Here is a 22,061-nt window from a genome sequence, read left to right on the forward strand (position 1 = left end):
AAAATGAACTACAGAATATTATGCTTGCTGAAATTAATTTCTCTTACCTTAAAAAAAAACATGATGAACTCAGATCTCAACCTAAGTATCTTGAGGAAACTGGATCTTGTTTTGGTCTTGATGAATCCAGCTGAGAAATTATCTTCTGCTCCTACAGACTCTCAAGGCTCAAGAAGCTGCTCTGTCAGATTCAGAGGACAAGGATGAAATGGACATTGCTGATGGCGGAGGTACAACCATATTAAACAGCAAACAAGACGTCATACATTACAATGTTTTTATTATCCAGCATGCTTTCCTGTACCATTTTGTCAGCCTTAAACCAAGAAGTTTCTTGCAGAAATCATCTCCCATCTAACCAAAAACCACAATACATGTACTTGCTAACACTGAGCATCTGAATAGTGTTCATGCATGTTCATCTTTTATGAGCTCACTAACTCTTGATTGTTTTCTTCTACAGTGCAGTAGTGACCCTCGTAGCCCTCGTAGCCAGAGAATGCCTCCATGTAGATGCAGACATGAATCCAAATTTCCATAAGTGGGACAGCCGCCTTTTCTCTCCCATAAATGCATATTAACCATATGCTTGCCATGAAAGTTGTCAATGAAAACTTACAGTAAATCAGAAAACACATACATTTTTTGAGATAAATATGAAAGGTTTGATTCTGTGCTTTGCCAACCCGGCTGCACAGAATCAACTATTTATATGACAAAAAAAATCTCAAGCATTAAACTGTAGTGTGCACATAGAACGTATAAATGAGGTGGATGTAGTCTGAAAAGTGAAGCTAATGTGGAGGTGCCTCAAACCTGCATTCTTTTTAATGACCAGAAGGGGGCGACTCCAGTGGCTACAAAAAGGAGTCTGATTGTATACAAGTATATGACAAAATGACCTGACCTCTCCCTTGATTTACTACCTCAGTAAATGTTTTTCTAATGAGCTTATCATATCAATCATTAGTTTCATACTTCCTCAATATAGCTTGAAGTCAATTTTGTAAATTAGGGTGTCATTTATAGTCAAACAGACAATATAGATAGATGAATTGATAGATGATTAGCCCTTCCAGAAATCCACTGTGTTGCCGTATAGCAGCAGCCAGATAAATAAACAGAAAACACTAGCTTCATCAAACAGACATAAAAAAAAAACTTCCCCAAAGTGTTCCCCAGACCTAAAGTCAAAGATGATTTATTTTATTTTCTTGGTGTTAAAATTAAACAGCAGGGTATGTTTTAGGGCATGGCTGCCTTGAGATGATGACCTGTCAATCAGGACAGAGGAGTAGCATTGCATATCCTCAACGCTCTATCCACTGATCCAAATATAGTTTTTCTGGCTCCGAAAAAGGCAAGATGCCGATTGCCAAAACGCCAAACTCCAGGTTTGAAAGAGTAGCCCACAAACTAATGGGTGATGTCACGGTGACTACGTCCACTTCTTCAATACTGTCTATGAGTACGCACTGTATTATATGGTGCATATTACTGTACATGTACTTTGGCATGATTTGGCTGTGGATGATAATGTCAATAAGCAGTCAAGTTGTGGGTTTGTCTTTAATGAGCTTTAAGGAGACTCTGCAGCATCCTGCGTGGAGGATCCTGTCTATAGTGACTTGTTCTTAACAAAAACAACAAAACGAACCTAAGCCACTGAGGGGCTGCTGCTACCTGCTGAGACTGATAATTGACGCGTCCGTCGTCTTCCGGGTCCAATGAATCCAACACTTCTTGTAATCATCCACATTTATTTATAAGCGCTCTCTTGACACAATGCGCCCGATAATTGAACTGCACATACAAACAAAAGGGCTCACATATTTGCCACAGCGCATAAATAAAATTACGGCGACCACGATCCGACGTGACGTGACGTGACGTGACGTGACGGTCAAAAAACTGTTTGCTCTCTCATTCAGCAGCACACCTGCTGAGTAATTACGTCTTGCTCTATTTAATCATTCCTGCCCACACAGTGCAGGGCGCCCCCTTCTGTGGCTTCCAGAAAAACAAAAAAAATAACACAAATACACATAACCAAAAATGGCTCTAACACGCCGGCCCCTAATTGTAAATGACAGCTGACATTACAATTACCTTCAAAATTTAATTACAGAGCCATTATCCCAATAACACACAAAAAAATGTACCAAATAATACCCAATATTGTGCACCAACAACCTGGTTTGACTCAGAGGTCACCATAAAGTCAACACTAACAACTTGCAGCTTCCTGTAATAGGCACAGCTTTGTGACAGGTCTTTCCAAGATATTTGTCTTCGTCTGGAGGCTTTGGGCGATACTAGACCTTTCTTGTCGAGGAAAGTTTCCAAAACTCTGCCAAGAGGCCAGGATCCACGAGCAGCAGAATCCATAACAACAACAATGTCTCCAGGAACAAAATTTCTAATTTTTGATTCCATTTTTGCCGTTCTTGGAGCAAAGGAGGTACTCCTGTACCCATCTTTTTCAAAACAAATCCATAATATATTGGACTTGTCGCCATCTCCTCTTCACGTACATATCATCTTTGTTAAACAGTCCAGGTGATAAGACTGGTTTCCCTTTCATCAGGAGAATGTGATTTGGAGTGAGTGGTTCAAGATCAGTGGGATCATCTGAAAGCTTAGTGAGGCGTCCATTCAATATAGCCTCAGCCTCACAAAAGCGGTGTGGAGTCCATCATCATCCAGTGTTTGAAGATGTAACACAGAGGTGAGAACTTTCCTTACCATACGAATGACACGCTCCCAAACACCACCATGATGTGATGCTGCAGGTGGATTAAAGTTCCACTGGATCCCATCTTGCAATAGAATCTCTGTATCTGGCCGTGATTTAAAGATGCAAATTTTCTCTCAGCTCTTTCTTGGCTCCAACAAAGTTAAGTACCATTATCTGGGCGCATAGATGACACTTGTCCTCTTGACTGATGAACCTTAATAAAGGGCATTAATACATGCGTCAGTATCCAAGGATGGAGCTACTTCCAAATGAACAGCTCTGCTGGCCAAACAGGTAAAGATGACACCATAGCAGCTTACAAACCTAGGCCTCTCTTCACCTCCAAAGGCCCAAAGTAATCTACTCCCACATTCGTGAAGGGAGGGAGATCAGGAAGGAGCCTTTCCTTTAGTAGAATCCGCCATCTTTTTGCTCACCCCAACTTCCCTTTGTATGCCGTCTGCAGAAGCTGCACTGTGATATGATTTTCTCACAGCTGAAGTGGCACTTGTTATCCAGAACTTCTTTAGTAATCTTGACAAGGTGTGATTTCTTCCACCATGGCCGACTTGTTGGTGTATGTGTCTTAATATGAGTGTGGAGATGTGTTGATCTTTTGACAAGATGAGTGGATGCTTTGTCTCTTCTGGTAGAGCTGCCTTACTCAAGCGGCCTCCAACTCTCACAAGTCCATCCTCGAGACATGGGTCAGTTTGTAAATAGAACTGTCTCTTAGCACAGATTTTCCAGCTGATAGGGCAGCAATCTCCCCTTGAACCTTTTCTGCTGACAATAACGAATGATGGAAACTTCAGCATCAAAAGATTCTCAGCTGACAAGATTTGACACATTGCTTTTTAGCCCTCTCCATCTCCAGTGACACATGTGACCCATCTGCATCCTTTCTGTTGAACTCAAGAGCATGCAATTCCTTTCTCTTTTGACTCAATTGCAGAAGGATCCTCTTCCATTTGAGAAACCATGCAACTGCCACCTTAAGTTTCCTCCAATCTGAAAAGTATGATAGAAGCTGGTCTGTAGCATTAGAAGAGTTCTGAGTGATGACTGTGTTTACCGTGGCATCCTTTTGACCTCTACATCATCAACTGAAAGTGTGGCCTCTGTGATGTCTGCAGGCCAATCCTTTTCTGGGTCGAAGAGAAACCTTGGGCCTTGATCCAGCTCCACCATTCAGCAGATCTCCAACCTTCATACCTCTAGAGGCATAATCAGCAGGGTTGTCTTTGGTATTGATGTACCTCCACTGAGAGACATGAGTTGAATCTCTGATGGTTGACACCCGATTCGCCACAAATGTGTGGAAGCGTCTGTCCTCATTTTTATGTACTTAAGCACTGAAGTACTGTCCATCCAGAAAGTTGACTGATCCAATGGCAGCTCAATTCTGCTCTCAACATCTGATCCTTTCGAACAGCTAGGACAGCAGCTGTAAGCTCCAGGCGAGGGAATAGTTATCTGTTTCAGGGGGGTAACTCTCGCTTTTCCCAACAAAGAAGGAGACATGGACCGCGCTCTTGCTGTTTGCGATTCTGAGGTAGGTAACAGTGCCAAAAGCATCTTCACTGGCGTCTGAAAAGTTATGCAGCTGCTTTGTAATGGCCTGTCCAAAGTGCTTGGGCAGTACATCTCTCAACTTTGAATGAGACAACCCTTTCAGATCCTCCAACCATCCTGTCCACTGATGGCTAATGTCTGCAGGTATGTTGTCGTCCCATCCACTAGCGTCTCCGACAGAGCTCTTGCAGCATAACCTTTGCTGACAGTGTCACTGGTGCAAGAAACCCCAAGGGATCATAAGCGGAACAGATTATCGACAACAATCCTCTTCTGCTCTGCGGTTGCTCTTTCACCATCATTTTGAACTTAGGCAGTATCCGACTCCACGCACACTGTAGTCAAGAGGCTCTCTCCACTGGAAGCTCATCTCTTTCCAGATCCAGCTCTTTCCAGTCTTTAGCTCTGTGTTCCTCTTCAATGTTTTGCAGCACTGTCCGGCTGTTACTGATCCACTTTGTCAAAGTGAAACCTCCCTTTAGGCAGAGGTCACTGAGAGCTTTAACCATCACAACCGCTTCCTCTTCTGAGGGCAGGCTCTTCAAACAGTCATCAACATAAAAATTTCGCTTGACTGTTTTCACCACTTCTGATGAAAAGTGAAGCTTGATTGTCTTCTGCTGTCTTCCCTAAGTGCGTAACTGGCACAACTTGGAGATGAGAATGAGGCACCAAACAAATGGACTGACATTGATACTCCACAATCCTTGCTCACGTTACCATCAGACCACCACAAGAAGCGAAGGGAAGTCTTTGTCCTCTTGACCACTTTAACCTGGTAGAACATAGACTGAATGTCTCCCATGAGCGCTACTGGCTCCTGCCTGAATCTGTGAGGGACTCCCTAGCAGCGAACTGGTCAGGTTCCATGCCTTGAAGAAGCTGGCTGTTGAGTGAGGCTCCTTTAAACTCAGCTGAACAATCAAAGACAACCGCATAAAGTACCCTTTCTGGGATGGCCTTTACCATGATGGGGAATATACCAAACCTTTCCAATTTCTCCATCCAATTGATGTTGAGGCACTTTCTCTGCATAAGCCTTTCAAGTATAACATCAGTGAAGAAGTTGGTGTATTCCTGGTGAAACAGTTCATCCTTTCTGAACTTCCCCTTTAATCCAAACAACCTTTGCTTGACCATTGAAAGATTATTAGGAAGAGTAAGCTGTTCTTTTCTGAAGGGCATTTTTAAGCTGTAATGGCCATCCTGAAACTGTGCTGACTCATCCATAATCTTTAAGAATCTGATGTCTTCTCTCGACATCCCCCTTTTTCCTCTGTACTTCTTTCATTGAAGTCCATGATTGTACTGGTTGTTCAACAACTCCTCCAGCTTACACACAGAAATCCTATTGGCGGCAGCCACTGAGAACCTTGCTTTAGGGTTACTGTGCTCTCCATCCTGAAGGGACCATTAACAACCCAACCAAAGTACGGTTCTTACTGCATACGGGCCATTCCCTTGGCTGTTGACAACTTCCAGGGTTCCAATACCTTAGGGACGTTGGTACCAATCAACATGTCAACATTAGGCGTCTATGCAGGGGGATGCAGACGTTAGAGAAATCTGACCACTTTGCCAATTCTTCCTGTGTGACAATGTTGTTAGGGGTCACAGGCATTTTCTTTGTGTGAGAACTTCTGGAAGACTGTAAAAGTGGTTACTGTCAAGGCCAGCCACCTCCAAACCATTCAAAGCGTGAGTGACAACAACTTTTCATGCCCCATGGTGCATAAAAGGAAATTGGTTCTTCTACCATCAATGTTCAACCTTTGCATCAGGTGCTCTGAACAAAGCGTAGCTGTACTGCGGGATCAGAAATGCATAGGTTTGTATTATTTTGTCTCCCTTGATGGATTTAACCTGGATTGGCAGAATGGACAAAATGCTATCCTCCTTTCCGGCCCTGTGTGACCACAAGTTTCTGAAAAGGGTGGTTTAACATTAACTGTTTCTTTAGAGTGTTCACCTTCTGTGCTGGTTCTTGGCCTTTCAGAAATATGAAGCACAGTAGGATGATTCTTGACCACACTCTTTGCAAGTCAGGCGCCTGTCATAATCCTTACTCATGTGTCCACTACACAAGCAGCCAAAACACATCCTCTTTTCCTTTAGAAAAGTAATTTTGTCCGATGTTTCTTTCTTTTCAGCTTTGGACATTCCTCCAATGTGTGCGAGCTAGGAACAACAGGCATGCTTTCTCAGACCTTTCCATTGAGTCTTGCCTCTGTGGGTCTGAGTGTGAACCTTCTGCTGTATCCACAACAGTAGCAGTGTGGCAAAGCTGTCACCTCTGACTCTGCTAAATTTGGGCTGAGACTTGAACTTGCTTACACTCCTTGATGTGGGTGAAACACTTGTGTCCTGGATGTCCCCAAAGAGTGGATCAGAAATTATCTTAACTTGGCGTTCAAGGGAAAGAAACAAGGTCTTTAAAGCGAAAGCTCTTGATTGCACCTCTCAAGATTTCATGTGCATTTGTCCTCCATTTCTCCCTATATTTAAATGGCAACTTTGTCATAATTGCTCTCATGTTAGTTGGCATGTCTAGTTCTTGCATGTAGTGAAGCTCCTCCATCACGTTGCAACAACCACGCATAAAAACAGAGAAAAAGCCTGAAGTGATTTCACATCTTCTGATTTCACTGTAGGCCAAGCCAGAGCCTTCTCTATGTAAGCTGCAGCAATCCTGTATTCATTTCCAAAATGTTCACGCATGAAGTTCTTTAGCCAGTTGATAGCCTCTATCCGGAATCATATGCTGACAGCTCCTCACCAATTCTCTAGGCTGACCCTTTGTAAACTGTTCCAAAAAATAAAGACAGTCAGCTTTGTTAGCTTTGCTTCCCTCCATGCTCAAAAGCTCTGATGAAGTTTCTGTACTGGAGAGGATCACCGTCGAATACAGGAATGTCTCGAGATGGTAAGGACAGTAGGCGTTGTTGTTGAACAAGAGCTGCTGTTATTTCATTCTGTTTATGCATTATGGTGCACAGATCTCCATGCATTTGTGCAGAAAGCAACTGCGTCTGCTCAACTGATGCAGTCTGCTCATTATTTACTGGCAAATGAAGAATCTGATGTTGTGCATCTCCACATTGTGTTGTTCCATTCGTTTCTGTTGTTTTCCTGTGTGCCTCCTGCCTGATCCGGGGATGTACTCCTGCCCTTTTTCCACAGTGTGTGTGTTCTGTGCACTTGAGTCGTAATGAAGTGCGTGGAAATCGGTTTGCAACATTGCAGTCCCTGTCAAGGTTCATATGACTTTGCTGCAGATTGAGTTCTTTGAAAGTTGTGTTTTGTTCCTTTTTTCCTTTGTAGATGTATGAATTCATTCCATTTGGATGCTTGAGATTTGCGTGAACATTCTGAAACAGTTTCCAAAATTGCTAGCTTTGCTGTGGATGCAGCAATTTCAGCATCAAAGCTCAAAGCTGCTCTCTTTGTCTCCCTTAGTTCTGCTTCTTGCTTCTCCAAAGCATGTTTTCTTCTTGTGCAGATCGAGCAAGAAGGGCAGCCTTTTCTGCCTCGATTTTAATGCTGAGCAGAAGCTGTTGTGTGAGCACTTTTTGTTGCTGCTTTTACCACTGCATATGCTTTTTGGTGAGAACGTTTACTGGCAACATTTGATATACTATCATCAGGATGAACATCATCAACCACATCACCACCATTTTCATTATTTCTCAACCACTGTTTAACATCGTCAATGAAACCATTTCAACCAACATTTTTGCAGCAAACCCACATTCTGTTTCTCACTTTCTTCAGTGGACATTAAAGGCACCAGAGAATCATGAGCAATTTTTGCTTCTTCACACAAACAAATCATTTTTTCCAGTGCACCTTTAACCTCTGCAACATTAATTTCAAGCATATGATCTTCAGTTACCTTTCTTAAATTTTTTTACCTTGTGTAGTTTATCTTTTCTTACATTTTGCAACCTTTCACATTTTCAACATAAGCCTTGTGGGTCAATTTAACAGTTCTTTTTACCTTTACCCAACAGTGCTTCATTTGAATTTCCCACTTCACTAGAAGCAGTGACAGTCATTTGAGCAACGGATCATCAGATTTACCGTCCATCATGTCTTTTTTTTTTTAATGTTCCATAATAAAATCCAATATGCACTTTCGATGAAAGGTTCGTTTTATGGCGCGATCGTCATTGTTATTTTTAGCGACCAATGCATTGGGATTAAGCTTTCGCAAAGTCGATGTGCACACTTAATTTATTTTTTGTTATGGCCATAAGCTGGTAGCGCTACTGCTCATACCTTAATGCAAGCGGTGGGCGCCGTAAGATGGACCGGTGGTAGCGGATGAATCAGCTGATGATGATCGGTGTCACTCCGGGAAACACAGCTGTTGTTGGCGTCTTCCGTAAATCTTTTCGACCGGCGTTAGCTCTGGCGTTAGCTCCGGCGTTGGCTCTGCCTCCGTGCGGTGGCCTTTCCGCGACTAACTAGACTAACTGAAGCGAAGTTTTTTGACTTAAATATAGTGACTTGTTCTTAACAAAAACAACAAAACGAACCTAAGCCACTGAGGGGCTGCTGCTACCTGCTGAGACTGATAATTGACCCGTCCGTCGTCTTCCGGGTCAATAGATCCAACACTTCTTGTAATCATCCACATTTATTTATAAACGCTCTTGACACAATGCGCCGATAATTGAACTGCACATACAAACAAAAGGGCTCACATATTTGCCACAACGCATAAATAAAGTCGACGACCACGATCCGACGTGACGTGACGTGACGTGACGTGACGGTCAAAAAACTGTTTGCTCTCTCATTCAGCAGCACACCTGCTGAGTAATTACGTCTTGCTCTATTTAATCATTCCTGCCCACACAGTGCAGAGCGCCACCTACTGTGGCTTCCAGACAAACAAAAAAAAATAAACACAAATACACATAACCCAAAAAATGGCTCTAACACTGTCACACGACCAAGTTTCCCCACTGAACTGTATACTTCAGTTGTATACAATTCAATGGTGTGCTTGTTGTATACAGTAACAGCTGGTTTTGGCAACTTTCATGTGGAATTCATGTCTTGAGTGCTCTGCTCCTCCAACCCCCCTACACCCTGCTCCCCCTCTCCGCTTCGTCCTCACCGCTAACCTGTACTCAGATATCAAACCTGATGACTCTCCTGTAAAAGGCACCAAGAGAGGAAAAGGAAAGAAGGAAAAGAGGAGGGCGGGAGGCGATCCATTTGAGAAGAAAAAGCCGAAGCTGGATGAGCTGAAGGTAATGGACTCAGAGCTAACGCTTAAGCTGAAAGCAATTATAACTTTTATATTGTTGCTTTTGTCCCACATTCTTTATTAAAAAAAAGACATCAGTCAGCTGATTTATGTCACTATAAATCTGTGTTTTCAAACAAGGTGTACCCTAAGGAACTGGAGAGTGAATTTGACAGCTTTGAAGACTGGCTCCACAGCTTTAACCTGTTCAGGGGGAAAGGTGGCGACGATGATGACCAAAACGTAACTGATGAGGACAGAATTGTTGGAAAATTCAAAGTAAGAACAAAATATTTAGAGATGCAATCCATATTTTATTCTTCAGTTACATCACTTATCTGTATCAACCTTTTTAGAGGACAAGCTTGTTATAGATCACTCATTTGTTTCACTACCTTGAGACAGCGGCAGACAGTAGAGAATGCAAAACATGTTCTATAACAAATCTTATGTAACATTTTTTTGCACTATAACAATTAATTTGTTTGACTGTCTCTTTAGGGCTCACTGTGCATGTACAAAGTCTCGGATGACATGCCCAGAGACATGAGCTTCGACTCCAACATGGGAATGTTTCAGAACATTCCTCACAACGATCCCATTAATATCCTCGTCCGCATCTACGTTATTAGGGTAGGTCTGCAATTCAAGCATTTATTATTGTTACTTTATAGTAGAAGACTGGACACCGAAATGTGGTCTCACCCACTTTACGTTACACACAGACAATTTATGAACTGATATTCAAAATATGGAAATTAGAATATAATATAAGCAATAAAATTGAACAAGCTATATAAAAGGAGAACTAAAAGAAGAAATACAAAGAAAAAATTAATTATGTATACAAAGAATATGAAGTTATGTCTATTTTATACAGATGTGCAGAAATATACAGTATCTGTAATCTGAGGGTTTAAAGATCAAAAATCTTATTTGACTGGTTTACTCCCTTACTCCCGCACTTTGAGCTGCATTTCATGTATGAAAAGTGCTATATAAAGACATTTTAATTATTACATCATTATTAAAATGATACTGTAAATAAATAACTTTGGTTATAAGGATTTACTACATTTTAATAAGTTGTAGATATCTCAGGAAATGCTCAGACTATCTATCTCACACCCATCTTGTCTGTGTATTTGGTAGGCAACTGATCTGCATCCAGCTGACATTAATGGGAAAGCTGATCCATACATTGCAATCAAACTGGGAAAGACCGAGATCAAAGACAAAGAGAACTACATCTCAAAACAGCTGAACCCTTTGTTTGGCAAGTAAGTACAAATGCTTAGCCTTTGATAATAGTATATGTTGTTTTGACTGTATCATGCATTTTTTTTTAAATATGCGTGAAAACCTGAAAATTGCTGCATTTCTCATCTTATCAGATCATTTGATGTGGAGGCCACATTCCCGATGGATTCCACTCTGACGGTGTCAATTTATGACTGGGACCTGGTGGGAACCGATGATCTAATTGGAGAAACCAAACTCGACCTGGAGAACCGTTTCTACAGCAAACACAGAGCCACGTGTGGTATTTCATGTAACTACGCCATGTAAGAATCAAAGGCCTAACTTCTTGTAGCAGTGTGTGTTCGATTGAGGAAAATGATGGTTAATTATTCAATATAATTAAGTTTTCATAGTTGTATGTGTTTTACATGGTAAACATAAAATGTATAAAAGAAGTTGATGTGGCCTCTGCACTCCTTTAAATGGCCAGCAGGGGCAACTACTGGTTATATTCAAGTCAATTAAATTCAGCGAGGCTTTATTGGCATGACCATGTTCAAACAGTGTTGCAAAAGCACATTTTAACAGGCGGTTTAAACAGAGAACAGCACAGTTTTTTAAAAATGAAACTAAAGTCTATGAGAAAGTCAATTTGAAAATTACCCTAATTTTCATTTGATTTATTACCTCATGAAACATCTTTCTTACGAGTTTATGGTTTCAAATGCTAGTTTCCTTCTTACATATTGAATGGTTATCATAGGTTTATGTGATGCAGGTAACTGTAACTGATTCTGTTCTTTTCTGTAGCCACGGTTACAATGTGTGGCGGGACCCAATGAAACCTACACAAGTCTTGGCTAAGCTGTGTAAGGACGGCAAACTGGACGGGCCTCACTACGGCCCTGGAGGAAGAGTGAAGGTGGAGAACCGCGTCTTCATGGCACCAACTGAGATAGAGGATGAAAATGGTGAATGTTAATTTCACTCATACCCTTTTGTTTTTCCCACTGAGTTCAACTAATGACGTTTCTTTATCATGATTTTCTTGACTTAATGTGGAGCAGCAGCTAATTGCCTGAAAGTAAAAAAAGCAAACGTGTGATTTTAAATTTGTATTAAACCATCAACCACACTGATGATGTTTTTCAGGTTTAAAGAAGCAGACGGATGAACATCTGGCTCTGACCGTGTTGAACCACTGGGAACAAATCCCACGGGTCGGCTGCAAACTTGTCCCAGAGCATGTGGAGACCAGACCACTGCTCCACCCTGACAAACCAGGAATTGAACAAGTATGATGCACAGTGGACTCATGCTGGCTCCACTCCAGCCAGCTACTTCTATTAATCAAGCCTCTTTTCACTTTAAGTTTTTTTATTGATTTTATTTTTTTTTTTTACATCCTTAAAGCCCTTAATAGCTTGTTTTTGTTTGCTTTTAGGGTAGAATTGAGATGTGGGTGGATATGTTCCCCAAAGATATGACTGCACCTGGACCTGCTCTTGATATTTCACCAAGGAAACCAAAGAAGTACGTTCTCTAGTCAAAATTTCAGTTTACAGCATTTACATACACTGTATGCATTTTTAGCCAAACAGTGCTGATTAAATCCAAAAGCTAGAAGAATGCTCCTTCAGCTTTTATCTAAAGAAAATGTATCCTTGCAGGCTTTTTGCTTGTTATCATTATTGTTTAGTGTTTTATATATCTTGTAATTTTTGCATGTGTCCAGGTTTGAACTGAGGGTGATCGTCTGGAACACAGATGAGGTCGTCCTGGAGGATGATGATATCTTCACTGGCGAGAAATCAAGTGACATATTTGTGCGAGGGTGACTATAAGCTCTATGTGTTTTGATACTTTATTTTTCATATTTTTTTTATTTATCCCTGTCTTTACATATTTGAGCAAAACCAGACTAAAACATAATACAATCTGATTCAAGATTGTGAATTTATCCATCACCTTTTTTCTGCATCAGCTGGTTGAAAGGGCAACAGGAGGACAAGCAGGACACAGACGTCCACTACCACTCTATCACTGGGGAGGGCAACTTCAACTGGCGCTTCGTGTACCCCTTCGACTACCTCATGGCTGAGGAGAAGATCGTCATCTCAAAAAAAGAGTCCATGTTTGCTTGGGATGAGACTGAATACAAGATCCCAGCACGTCTTAATCTGCAAGTGTGGGACGCGGACCATTTCTCTGCAGATGACTTCTTAGGTGCAGTGAGCAATCATCTGTTATAACATTTGGCTTCATGAATTACTGTTAATGCCACAGATGTTGCTTATGGGGTGCTTGATAGCTTTGATTTTTGAATTAAGTTTGAGACATGCATCTGTTTGTTCCACCACGCCAGTGAAGCTGTCTGGCATTTAACTTGTTGAGTTGAATAATGTCTCTTTAAAGGTGCGATTGAGCTGGACCTGAACCGTTTTCCACGTGGTGCGAAGACTGCCAAGCAGTGCACTATTGAGATGGTGACAAATGAAACAGAGATGCCCATGGTCTCCATCTTCAAACAGAAGAGGATCAAAGGATGGTGGCCTTTTGTGGCCAGAAATGAAGAAGACGAGTTTGAACTCACGGTAGGTCAAAGTAAAAAGTAATCCAAAATGCAAGAATAGTTGGTTACTGTTAATAAACAATAATGCCAGCAGTAGAAAAATGTCCATTTTCAATTGCAGTTTTGCTGTCATGTACTCCATTATATAGACTTGTTCAGTCTTTGGGTCCACATTGTTGGTGAAGGTGCTTTCCTTCAGTTTACAGTTATGATTTTTCCTCCTAACAACAGGAGTATACGCATCATATACCTCTGATCTTTTCCCATTACATTTTCTTGAGGTACTCCCAGTACAAACAACATAGGATCCATTAGAATGGCAATATTTATTGTCTTTTCAGTCTCCCTGATTGCGTTTCTTCGACACTTTGTCTGCAATTTTCCTAGGTTCCTCTTGGAGGTGTGTTGCTTATGTTCTGACACCTGGTTACTACCTTTTTATAAAGTCCTGACCTCATTTAAGGGCCATGCTCAAGAACGTCCTGAACACAACAAAGCGGTCATAGTAACCATTTGGGCTGGAGATTAACTTGCTTTAAATTACCTGCTGCCTAATGTATCCTGCATCTGTTTGGAGTGTTGGTTGTGCACGTCATAAATTAACACGACATGTTTGCAAGATGTATAAATGGTAAGGACAATATAATACACATGCTTGCTTCATTTAGCAGCCTGGCATGCCATCTGCAGTAGCCCTCCTGTGCCTGCAGTGAGCTCAGAATTTATTTAATAACCTCAAGTTTTGCCATATATTATTTTTATATCTTGCAAATCTACAAGTTCTGCACGGTCTGAGTTCTCTGGTTTACCTCCTTGTGAAATTATTAAATAACAGCTGTAGTACAAAGGCAAGTAAGTGAACTATTTGGTTCATGATTCAGCCATTTGTCTTTATGAATGTTTTGTTCAAAGAGCAAGTATAACTCCAGCCTCACTCGCAACACTAGCAGAGACCGTGAAAAAAAATAAGCCTCTTCACACACAATTGAGTTAAATAGCGTCTGTCGCGTTCATGACACCTCCCCTTTCTTGTGGACCAAACATTGCCAGTAGAAGGAAAACATGTCACTTATTGTGGGTCATTTTCCTGAGAATGTCACCACAGACACCCCGTTCGAAATACTGCATGGAGTTTAATCTGGGGGCCATAGGCTCAGTCAGCGTTGTGTTAGCTTATTCAGTAATAGAAAGTGACTTAACACATATCTTTAAGTGATAAGCGCTGAGATTATGAAAAAAAGCTGAAAACCTGGTGACTGAGAGTTTGTTTTTTGTCCTTTAAGGGAAAAGTGGAAGCAGAGCTGCACCTCCTGACAGGAGAGGAAGCAGAGAGAAGCCCAGTTGGTGAAGGACGCAACGAACCAGAGCCACTGGAGAAACCCAAGTATGACGTCTGTTCTGTTATCACCCCACTGTCCACATTTTTATCACTGTCCACTCTACTGATCTATTTTTCTCAATTACATTGCTCATTTTATTCCATGACTTGGCTACTTTTCAACCTCACCAAAAACACACAAAGACGCAAGAATACATATTGTTTAGCTGCTGAAAGTCTAAAAGGTAATCTAACGCAAAACAAGCCAGAAATAACAAAATAAATACTATGAAAAATAAATTAATAATAAATCTTTGAATAAATAAAAAGATAAATCTGTCATAAACAAAAAAAAAGTGAATTCTAAACCAAACTTAAAACAAGCATAAACATATTTTTAAACAATTATAAAATGACATAAATATAATAAATAAAACAATTTCCGAAATGAGGAAAGACATTTTTACACATTTACGTCAACCAACTTCTGGACTTGTACCTAGGATCTTCTTTCTTTACATGGTAAGTTGCTGTTTCCGTTTATCTTTTGTTTATTTCTACCTAGAGCCACCTATAAATTATCATAATATTGTAAATTGTTTATTTGTCTTAACTTTTGCTTTGTCCTAGTTTCAGTAATGTCAGCTATTTTATATTTATATTAGGCTTAAACAGAGAGCAACAATAATGGTCCAAAATGCAATAAGTGCGTATTATTGAACGTGCGTTTTTGTCCTTGCAGCCGCCCGGACACCAGCCTCCTGTGGTTCCTCACTCCCTTCAAGGCCATTAAACACTTGGTCTGCAACCAGTACAAGTGGCTGGCCATCAAGATTGTCACTGCTCTCCTGCTGCTGGCCATGCTGGCTCTTTTCCTCTACAGCATGCCTGGTTACATGGTCAAGAAAATGCTTGGAGCTTGAGATGTTGCTCAGACACCTCTGCAGAAGGTTCCAGCAATTTCACTAACCAGATGGCTTCTCACTCTTCTCTTTTCTACTTTCTGTCTGCATTTTCCCTTCAATCTTTTCCCCAAAATCAAAAATACACATTTTTCTTCTGACCTGTAGAGTTATTTATGATTCTAGATTGTTTTGATGTGAGTGGCAGAGTATTAGCGATATCGGCTGTAAAGATGTCTTCCTTGTCTCCAATATAATGGAACTAACTGGAGTTTTCTTTCTACTAAACTTCACCTGCCGACAGTATCAACACTCAGAAGGAAGCGTGCATCTAATCATGGATGAAAGGCTCGTGCTCGTGACGGCACAAGATGTAAACATGAATTGCGTCCTCCTTGACAGAGTTGTCGATGCATGCTTCCTTCTGCAGGGTGATACAGTTAGTGGGTGTAGTTTAGCAGAAGGAAACAACAGTAGGTCCGGGTTAGGATTTCTGGAAAGAGACGTTGCTATTGAGATCTTAATTTTTAAAAAAAAAATTTTTTGGCACCACAAGCTGAGTGCCCTATACGGCTGATATCTGATATCTAACGGTCAGCAACTCACACTAAAACAATCTAGATCGATAAATAGCACTACAGGTGAGAGGAAAAATACATATTTTTGATTTTGAGGTGAACTGTTTCTTTAAGTAGACCTCTAGTCATTTGAGGAATTAAGATTAAAAAAGTGAAACAACTTGCATTGTTCAATATATGCTTTCAGAAAGCATATCCTCCTAAATATTAGAAATTAGTTTATTGTTTTGGATATTGCTATATTGACTTTGAGATATTGGGTGATTAAAATAGATTCTTTGAGATATTCAGTGTTCATAGAGCACGTTTTGTGTTACCTGAAAAGCTGCACTTTATATTTAGTGAAGTATCAGTCATTTGAAGTGGGTTTTTTTTGCCATAATTTTAACATCAAGTAAAAATGAGTACATGCATTTAAAACAGATTTGTGTCTTTCAAAATCACAATATGTGGTGCTTTTAAGACATAAATAACTCCTAGGGTAAGTTAGAGCTTCTTTCGAGATCAGTCCTGGTTAATTCGGAGTGTATCTCACTCGATCAAGAAGTCATAAACGTAAGAGGCAGCTGCCTGCAGCAGGGGTTCTGACATACATCTGCATGAAACCAGCCATCCCTGTGGTAATGCTCGATGTGCAGTACATGAAATTAAATATAGTTTTTCATTGTGGTGGTTTGGATTTCTTTTCTGTTTTTGTCAATGTTCTGGTCAGGTTTGCACTGATTTACTTTGGTTTACACGAATGTTTGCACTTCTTGGAAACTAAGAGTAAAAGATCTAATCTGTCTTAACACTCGTGTCCATATGTACATATGTGCATTGGTCACTGTGATCATTCCTCTTGTCCTCACTGTGGCTGTGAAACAATGCCTTCCAAATGTGACTCTGATGAGAGAGATGAGGAACACACTGCAGTGCTCAGTCCATGCAAAATGCTTTTCAAAGTTTAGCCAAATGTAACATGAGGCTTCAGCAGTCGCGAGAAGCCAAATCCAGTGAGTTTTTTCCACAGTTTCTAGCATGCAGTTTTTGTTTTTGTTTTCCCAAACATAACTTGAGCTGCAGAGGACGGATAGTAACTGGAACTTTTGAAGATATCCTCTTGTTTTATCTTAACTATGGCCTCATACAAGCTTCAACTAGATGCTAGGAGGCACTTTTGCATGAAATGAGGCCTGGATTTCGCTGTTTTTTTCTTGCTGCAGAGTCACAATGAAGCAATTACTTAAGCAGACACTATGTGACCACAGTGAACAAGAGGAATCATTTCACAATCAACACAGCTGATACATGCAGTCTGTAATAACAGGGCTTAAACACCGGAAAATCAAGAATGCTGTGGAGATATCATTAGGTCTTCATTCAGATTAAATCAGTTCTTTGTAGGAATCTGTGTACATTATCTTAGATTGTTAATTGTTTGGCATTCTGTAATTCTGTTTACGTCTTTGTTCTCCACCAGCCGTCCAGATATCGCCCTCCTGTGGTTCCTCATCCCTTTCAAAGCCGCAAAGCATTTGATATGTGACCAGTATTTTTGGCTGACCATCAAGATCGTCTCTGTTCTCCTGCTGTTGGCCATCTTGGCGCTTTTCCTCTACAACATGCCTGGTTACATGGTGAAGAAAATGTTGGGAGTCTGAGTTCAAACCAGCAGATGATATCCTTTTTCAGAGTGTGAATTCAGTAGTAACTGTAATTGTTTAATTTGTGAACGTTGTGCAATTTACCATTCACCATCCATTGAGTGCATTCATCATTTGTTGTTAATGTAGTCCAATGTGTACAAATTTCAACACAGCTACTGTTAGTGTGACAACTGCAGTTTTTCTTGTTTATGAAATGTTTTCTTTTTCGTTGAAGTCAGTTGATTCCCTTTGCCTCACCGATGAAAGAAAAGAGATTTTGTAGCGTAGATGTCTTGTGTTGGAGTTCAGATTTTCATGCTTGGCCATTGTTTCCTGTCCATGTTACGTGTCTGTGTATAATAGTTCAAGTTTGTGCATAAAATGACCTCTGGTTGTCCTGTGTATATATGTCTTTGTGTATGTATGTGTATGCCTTTGGAAACTGAAACGACTGCGTGTGCGTTATTATATCACTTAAACGCGTGGCTCAGTCTCGCATATGCATTTCAGTTCATAAAATAAAGTAGTAGTAAGCTTTATTTTTTTAAACTTCCCAAGTAAAAATACTTATTAGCTAATACTAAAACGGTTACTTAGTTGCATTTAAGTCGAATGATTATAACCACATCAATATGAATACACTCAGCTATTCTCTTTCTCAAAATAATGACTCGTAAACAAAGCTGCCATTATGCCGAGTCATTTTTTTTGAGAAACTAAGTAGTTATTTTAAGAAGGTTTCTGTATATTTTAAAATACTAAGTAATTATTTTGACAGTTTCTCATTATTTTTGAGATGCTCAGTTATCAGAAAATGTATCACTATTTTGAGATAGTCATTTTGAGGAACTAAGTTATTTGAGAAAATTTCCCATTATTTTGAGATACTAAGTCATTATTTTGAGATTAAGTCATTATTATGTGAAAGTTTCTCATTGTATACTAAGTCATTATTTTAAGAAGCTAAGCCATTTAGATAAAGTTTCTCATTTTTTTGATGAAATTCCCCATTATTTTTTTGAGACACTAAGTAATTATTTTGAGATACTAAGTCATTATTTTCAGAATATGTCTTATTATAATGATGTAAAAAAAAACTTTCATCACACTGGCAAAAATGGGCCTCAATTCAACTGTTAGATGTTCTAAAAAACTACAAATCCACGAAAAACTACTCTATATTAAAGACGGTCCGTGAAATTATGAAGTCACAACTGGTTTAGGGGGGTGATTGTCAATCTTAAGTTGTATTTCTACTTTGTTACTGCACCACTTATACATACATGTCATTTGGAAACCAATTGATATTTTTAAATTAAAATTTCTAACATACTGTTTGTCTCTGTGCTCCACCAGCCGTCCAGATATCGCCCTTCTCTGGTTCTTGATCCCTTTCAAAGCTGCAAAGCACCTGATATGTGACCAGTACAGATGGCTGACCATCAAGATCGTCACTGCTCTCCTGTTGCTGGCCATCTTGGCTCTTTTCCTCTACAACATGCCTGGTTACATGGTGAAGAAAATGTTGGGTGCTTGACATACCTGCTTGATTTTACTATTTCACACACAAAATCATTATTTCACACATAGAATCACTTCACTTGTACATTGCTCTTGTGTTCATGAGTAAGTTTTTTGTCATTTGTCAAAAGATGCTCTCAAGTGGTAGATTATAAACAGAATGGCCACCGTACGCAAAAAGGCCAGTTTATTCTCATATTGATGTATAATCACTAGGATCCATTACAGCTATGTAGTGGTGCAAATTTGTTATTATTTCTTTAAGAAAGTATAGTTTTATCTTGCTTTAAATATTATAATTATTGTTGTTCTTGTGGTTTGTGTTGATGTTGCTTTTGCAAGGTAAGGCTGTCACCTTTGTGCTGATTTATTGTGAACTCAACAGTTTGTCAAGAGTGTGCAGTATTTGTCTGACTTTTGAATTTGTGAATAAAGGAACAACTACAAACGTTTCTACTGTTAAACATCATCTGTCCGGTCATCTGTTCACATAGCCTACATGGCTGCAATGGCACCAACACCAAATGCTCTCCAGTGTTGCTCAGTGGCAGCAGGTTTCATGTCTTCAGCACTACATGAAATTTCCCACTTAAGTTATTTTTCAAAAAATGTAAGGTTTAAATAGTTTTAAAAAGCTGTATTCAACTTTTGCTCCGTATGTAGATATAAGCAGCTCATTCCCAGGAAACAAAAAAAACCCTAATTTTATTCACATGATTATAAACAAATGAAAACATACTCACGAATATTATACACCCTTTATGCCAATAGATGCCCCTAACTCCTACATACTTGACCCTGAACTACTTTATATATTGCTGGACGATTTAATCCAGGGGCTGTATCATATTTTATAATTTATTCAATTTTTTTTTTTTAATTTTAATCTTTAAAGCAAATAATCGGTATTCCGGTCGCAAATAGGTATACTGTTAACCATTACTGTGGGCCTACGTGGCGAACGTGGGGCTCGAACGTCTTGCGTTAGCATTTTAACCATCTGACGTCATTCGCTCTGGGATTGGCTCATTTGATTGGCTATCCGCTGTGAAAAAGGTCACGTGCAGTGGAATGCCCTCTTGATTCGAACGTCAACGTTTGGACGGAAATGTACACCTTTAGTTTAACGGCCGCGAAAGCCACCGCGAATAAGTCTGCGACCCGACGCACAATACCAATGACGGGACGTAGAGCTAAATTTGACTAGTTCAGTTTAGTTTCTGTAAATGGAAACTTTTAGCACAGTATGCTATCACTGGAAGCGACGTTAGCTTGGGGGAAAAACAACTACGCGCTGGCTAACGTTTGTTTGTTACTGGTATCCGTCCGCGATTAGAAACGGAATGAAAAAGGTAATGTACAGTTTATTTTGCCAACATTTTAGACTGTAATATGCCCTATAACGTAGCCATTTCACCTTACTCCCCCATAAGAATCCTCATTTGGGGGTTTTGCTATTTCAGTATCTCCCTCCAGTCTCTAGAAATTTCTCTCGGCCTCTCATAGCAGCCCTAAACACATAAATGATGCTGTGCTGCTATCTGCTGGTCCTCAAAGGAACTAACAGACACTGCTGGTTAATTTTCTGAAATGATAATGTGATATTCCCTAAACCCAACTTTCGTATAATTCCGCATTGGCTGTATTATTATTGGAATAATTCATTTTTAATGGCACCACTGCAAAAGGTCTTGAGCTTTCATATAACGTTAGGGAGTAGTTTAGACCAGAACATAGCAAAGCAAGACCTTAGAGTAGTAAATACGATGGATAATGTTTGATTTTATTCGTGTTAACTCATTGACGCACTTTATTAATGTTAGTTTGTTCGTGTTTTCCATGTAAGCAACTATAAACTTTGAATGAGGGGGACGAGGAAGCCCGACAAAACACTCAAACGCTGCAGTTTCTAATACTTTAGATAAAAGTAGTCCGTTAACGCGGAAGGATAACATCAGTGTCGCTCTTTCGAGGTGTGTTTTACATAACAGTGAGTCGTGGGGACCTTTGACAACTAATGCAGTTTGTTATCGAGGACCAAAAGTGTATTTGGAGGATGCGGGCATCGATCCCGCTACCTCTCGCATGCTAAGCGAGCGCTCTACCATTTGAGCTAATCCCCCGGTTGTTATCGTTGATGGATATAGCCCAATAGAAATTGCACCAATCGCATTTTACGTTAAGGATCATTGAAAATATTTCAACATTGGTTTTATGTTTTACTGTATGGGTCTGATATGGTCGAAAGACGGAACTGGACACGAAGTCTCGACTCCGCAGTGTGAGCATGCCCATTAAAACTTTGACCTGCACACTGAGAAAGGTGACTGGCTCATAAGGGACTGTTCGCTATATATCAGAGGAGGGGGTTTATTTGTTTTTCTTTGTAAACCAAATATTGAAAAAAGATGTTTGTTTAAATAACCAGTCAAATTTATGTTGTTTTTTATTTTTCTTAATTTATTTTCTTAATTCTAACAGTGTCATTCTGCTCCATTCTTCGCTCATGAGTCATCAGAAGAGTGACGCTCAACATGAAGGAAATTATTATTATATATTATTATTATTAGGAAATATTTACAGTATTACCAGAACCTGGTAACTTTGCATACACCTGGGTGTAATTTTTATGCACAGTTTGGAGCAGCAGTAAGCTGTAAAGTAAATCAAGTATCCATGATAAAGAAAGCAGCACACAACCAAAAAAAGTGAAGAGGATGGCAGCGTGTCT

General features: G+C 40.0%; 1 protein-coding gene and 1 non-coding gene across 2 annotated transcripts in view; one reads left to right on the top strand and one right to left on the bottom strand.

The window, feature by feature from the left end:
* Positions 1 to 17,781, top strand: part of LOC121953387 (otoferlin-like) — a 34,047-nt gene extending 16,266 nt beyond the window's left edge. Inside the window, exons 30-44 of the mRNA XM_088087563.1 lie at positions 158 to 230; positions 9,455 to 9,573; positions 9,711 to 9,848; positions 10,071 to 10,202; positions 10,722 to 10,849; positions 10,964 to 11,134; positions 11,622 to 11,782; positions 11,964 to 12,106; positions 12,256 to 12,344; positions 12,547 to 12,645; positions 12,796 to 13,037; positions 13,227 to 13,405; positions 14,667 to 14,767; positions 15,444 to 15,651; positions 17,644 to 17,781. Of these exons, the coding sequence (XP_087943689.1) occupies positions 158 to 230; positions 9,455 to 9,573; positions 9,711 to 9,848; positions 10,071 to 10,202; positions 10,722 to 10,849; positions 10,964 to 11,134; positions 11,622 to 11,782; positions 11,964 to 12,106; positions 12,256 to 12,344; positions 12,547 to 12,645; positions 12,796 to 13,037; positions 13,227 to 13,405; positions 14,667 to 14,767; positions 15,444 to 15,624 (1,956 nt within the window). The 3' untranslated portion in view covers positions 15,625 to 15,651; positions 17,644 to 17,781. The remainder of the gene's footprint in view (positions 1 to 157; positions 231 to 9,454; positions 9,574 to 9,710; positions 9,849 to 10,070; positions 10,203 to 10,721; positions 10,850 to 10,963; positions 11,135 to 11,621; positions 11,783 to 11,963; positions 12,107 to 12,255; positions 12,345 to 12,546; positions 12,646 to 12,795; positions 13,038 to 13,226; positions 13,406 to 14,666; positions 14,768 to 15,443; positions 15,652 to 17,643) is intronic.
* Positions 17,782 to 21,380: 3,599 nt separating this feature from the next.
* trnaa-agc (transfer RNA alanine (anticodon AGC)) lies at positions 21,381 to 21,453 on the bottom strand. The gene has a single exon. It is a non-coding gene; the product is annotated as a tRNA-Ala (tRNA).
* Between the last annotated feature and the right edge of the window lie 608 nt (positions 21,454 to 22,061).

This window comes from Plectropomus leopardus, chromosome 14 (genome assembly GCF_026936395.1).
Source record: "Plectropomus leopardus strain MGB_pleo_1.0 chromosome 14, ASM2693639v1, whole genome shotgun sequence".
Lineage (NCBI taxonomy): Eukaryota > Metazoa > Chordata > Actinopteri > Perciformes > Serranidae > Plectropomus > Plectropomus leopardus.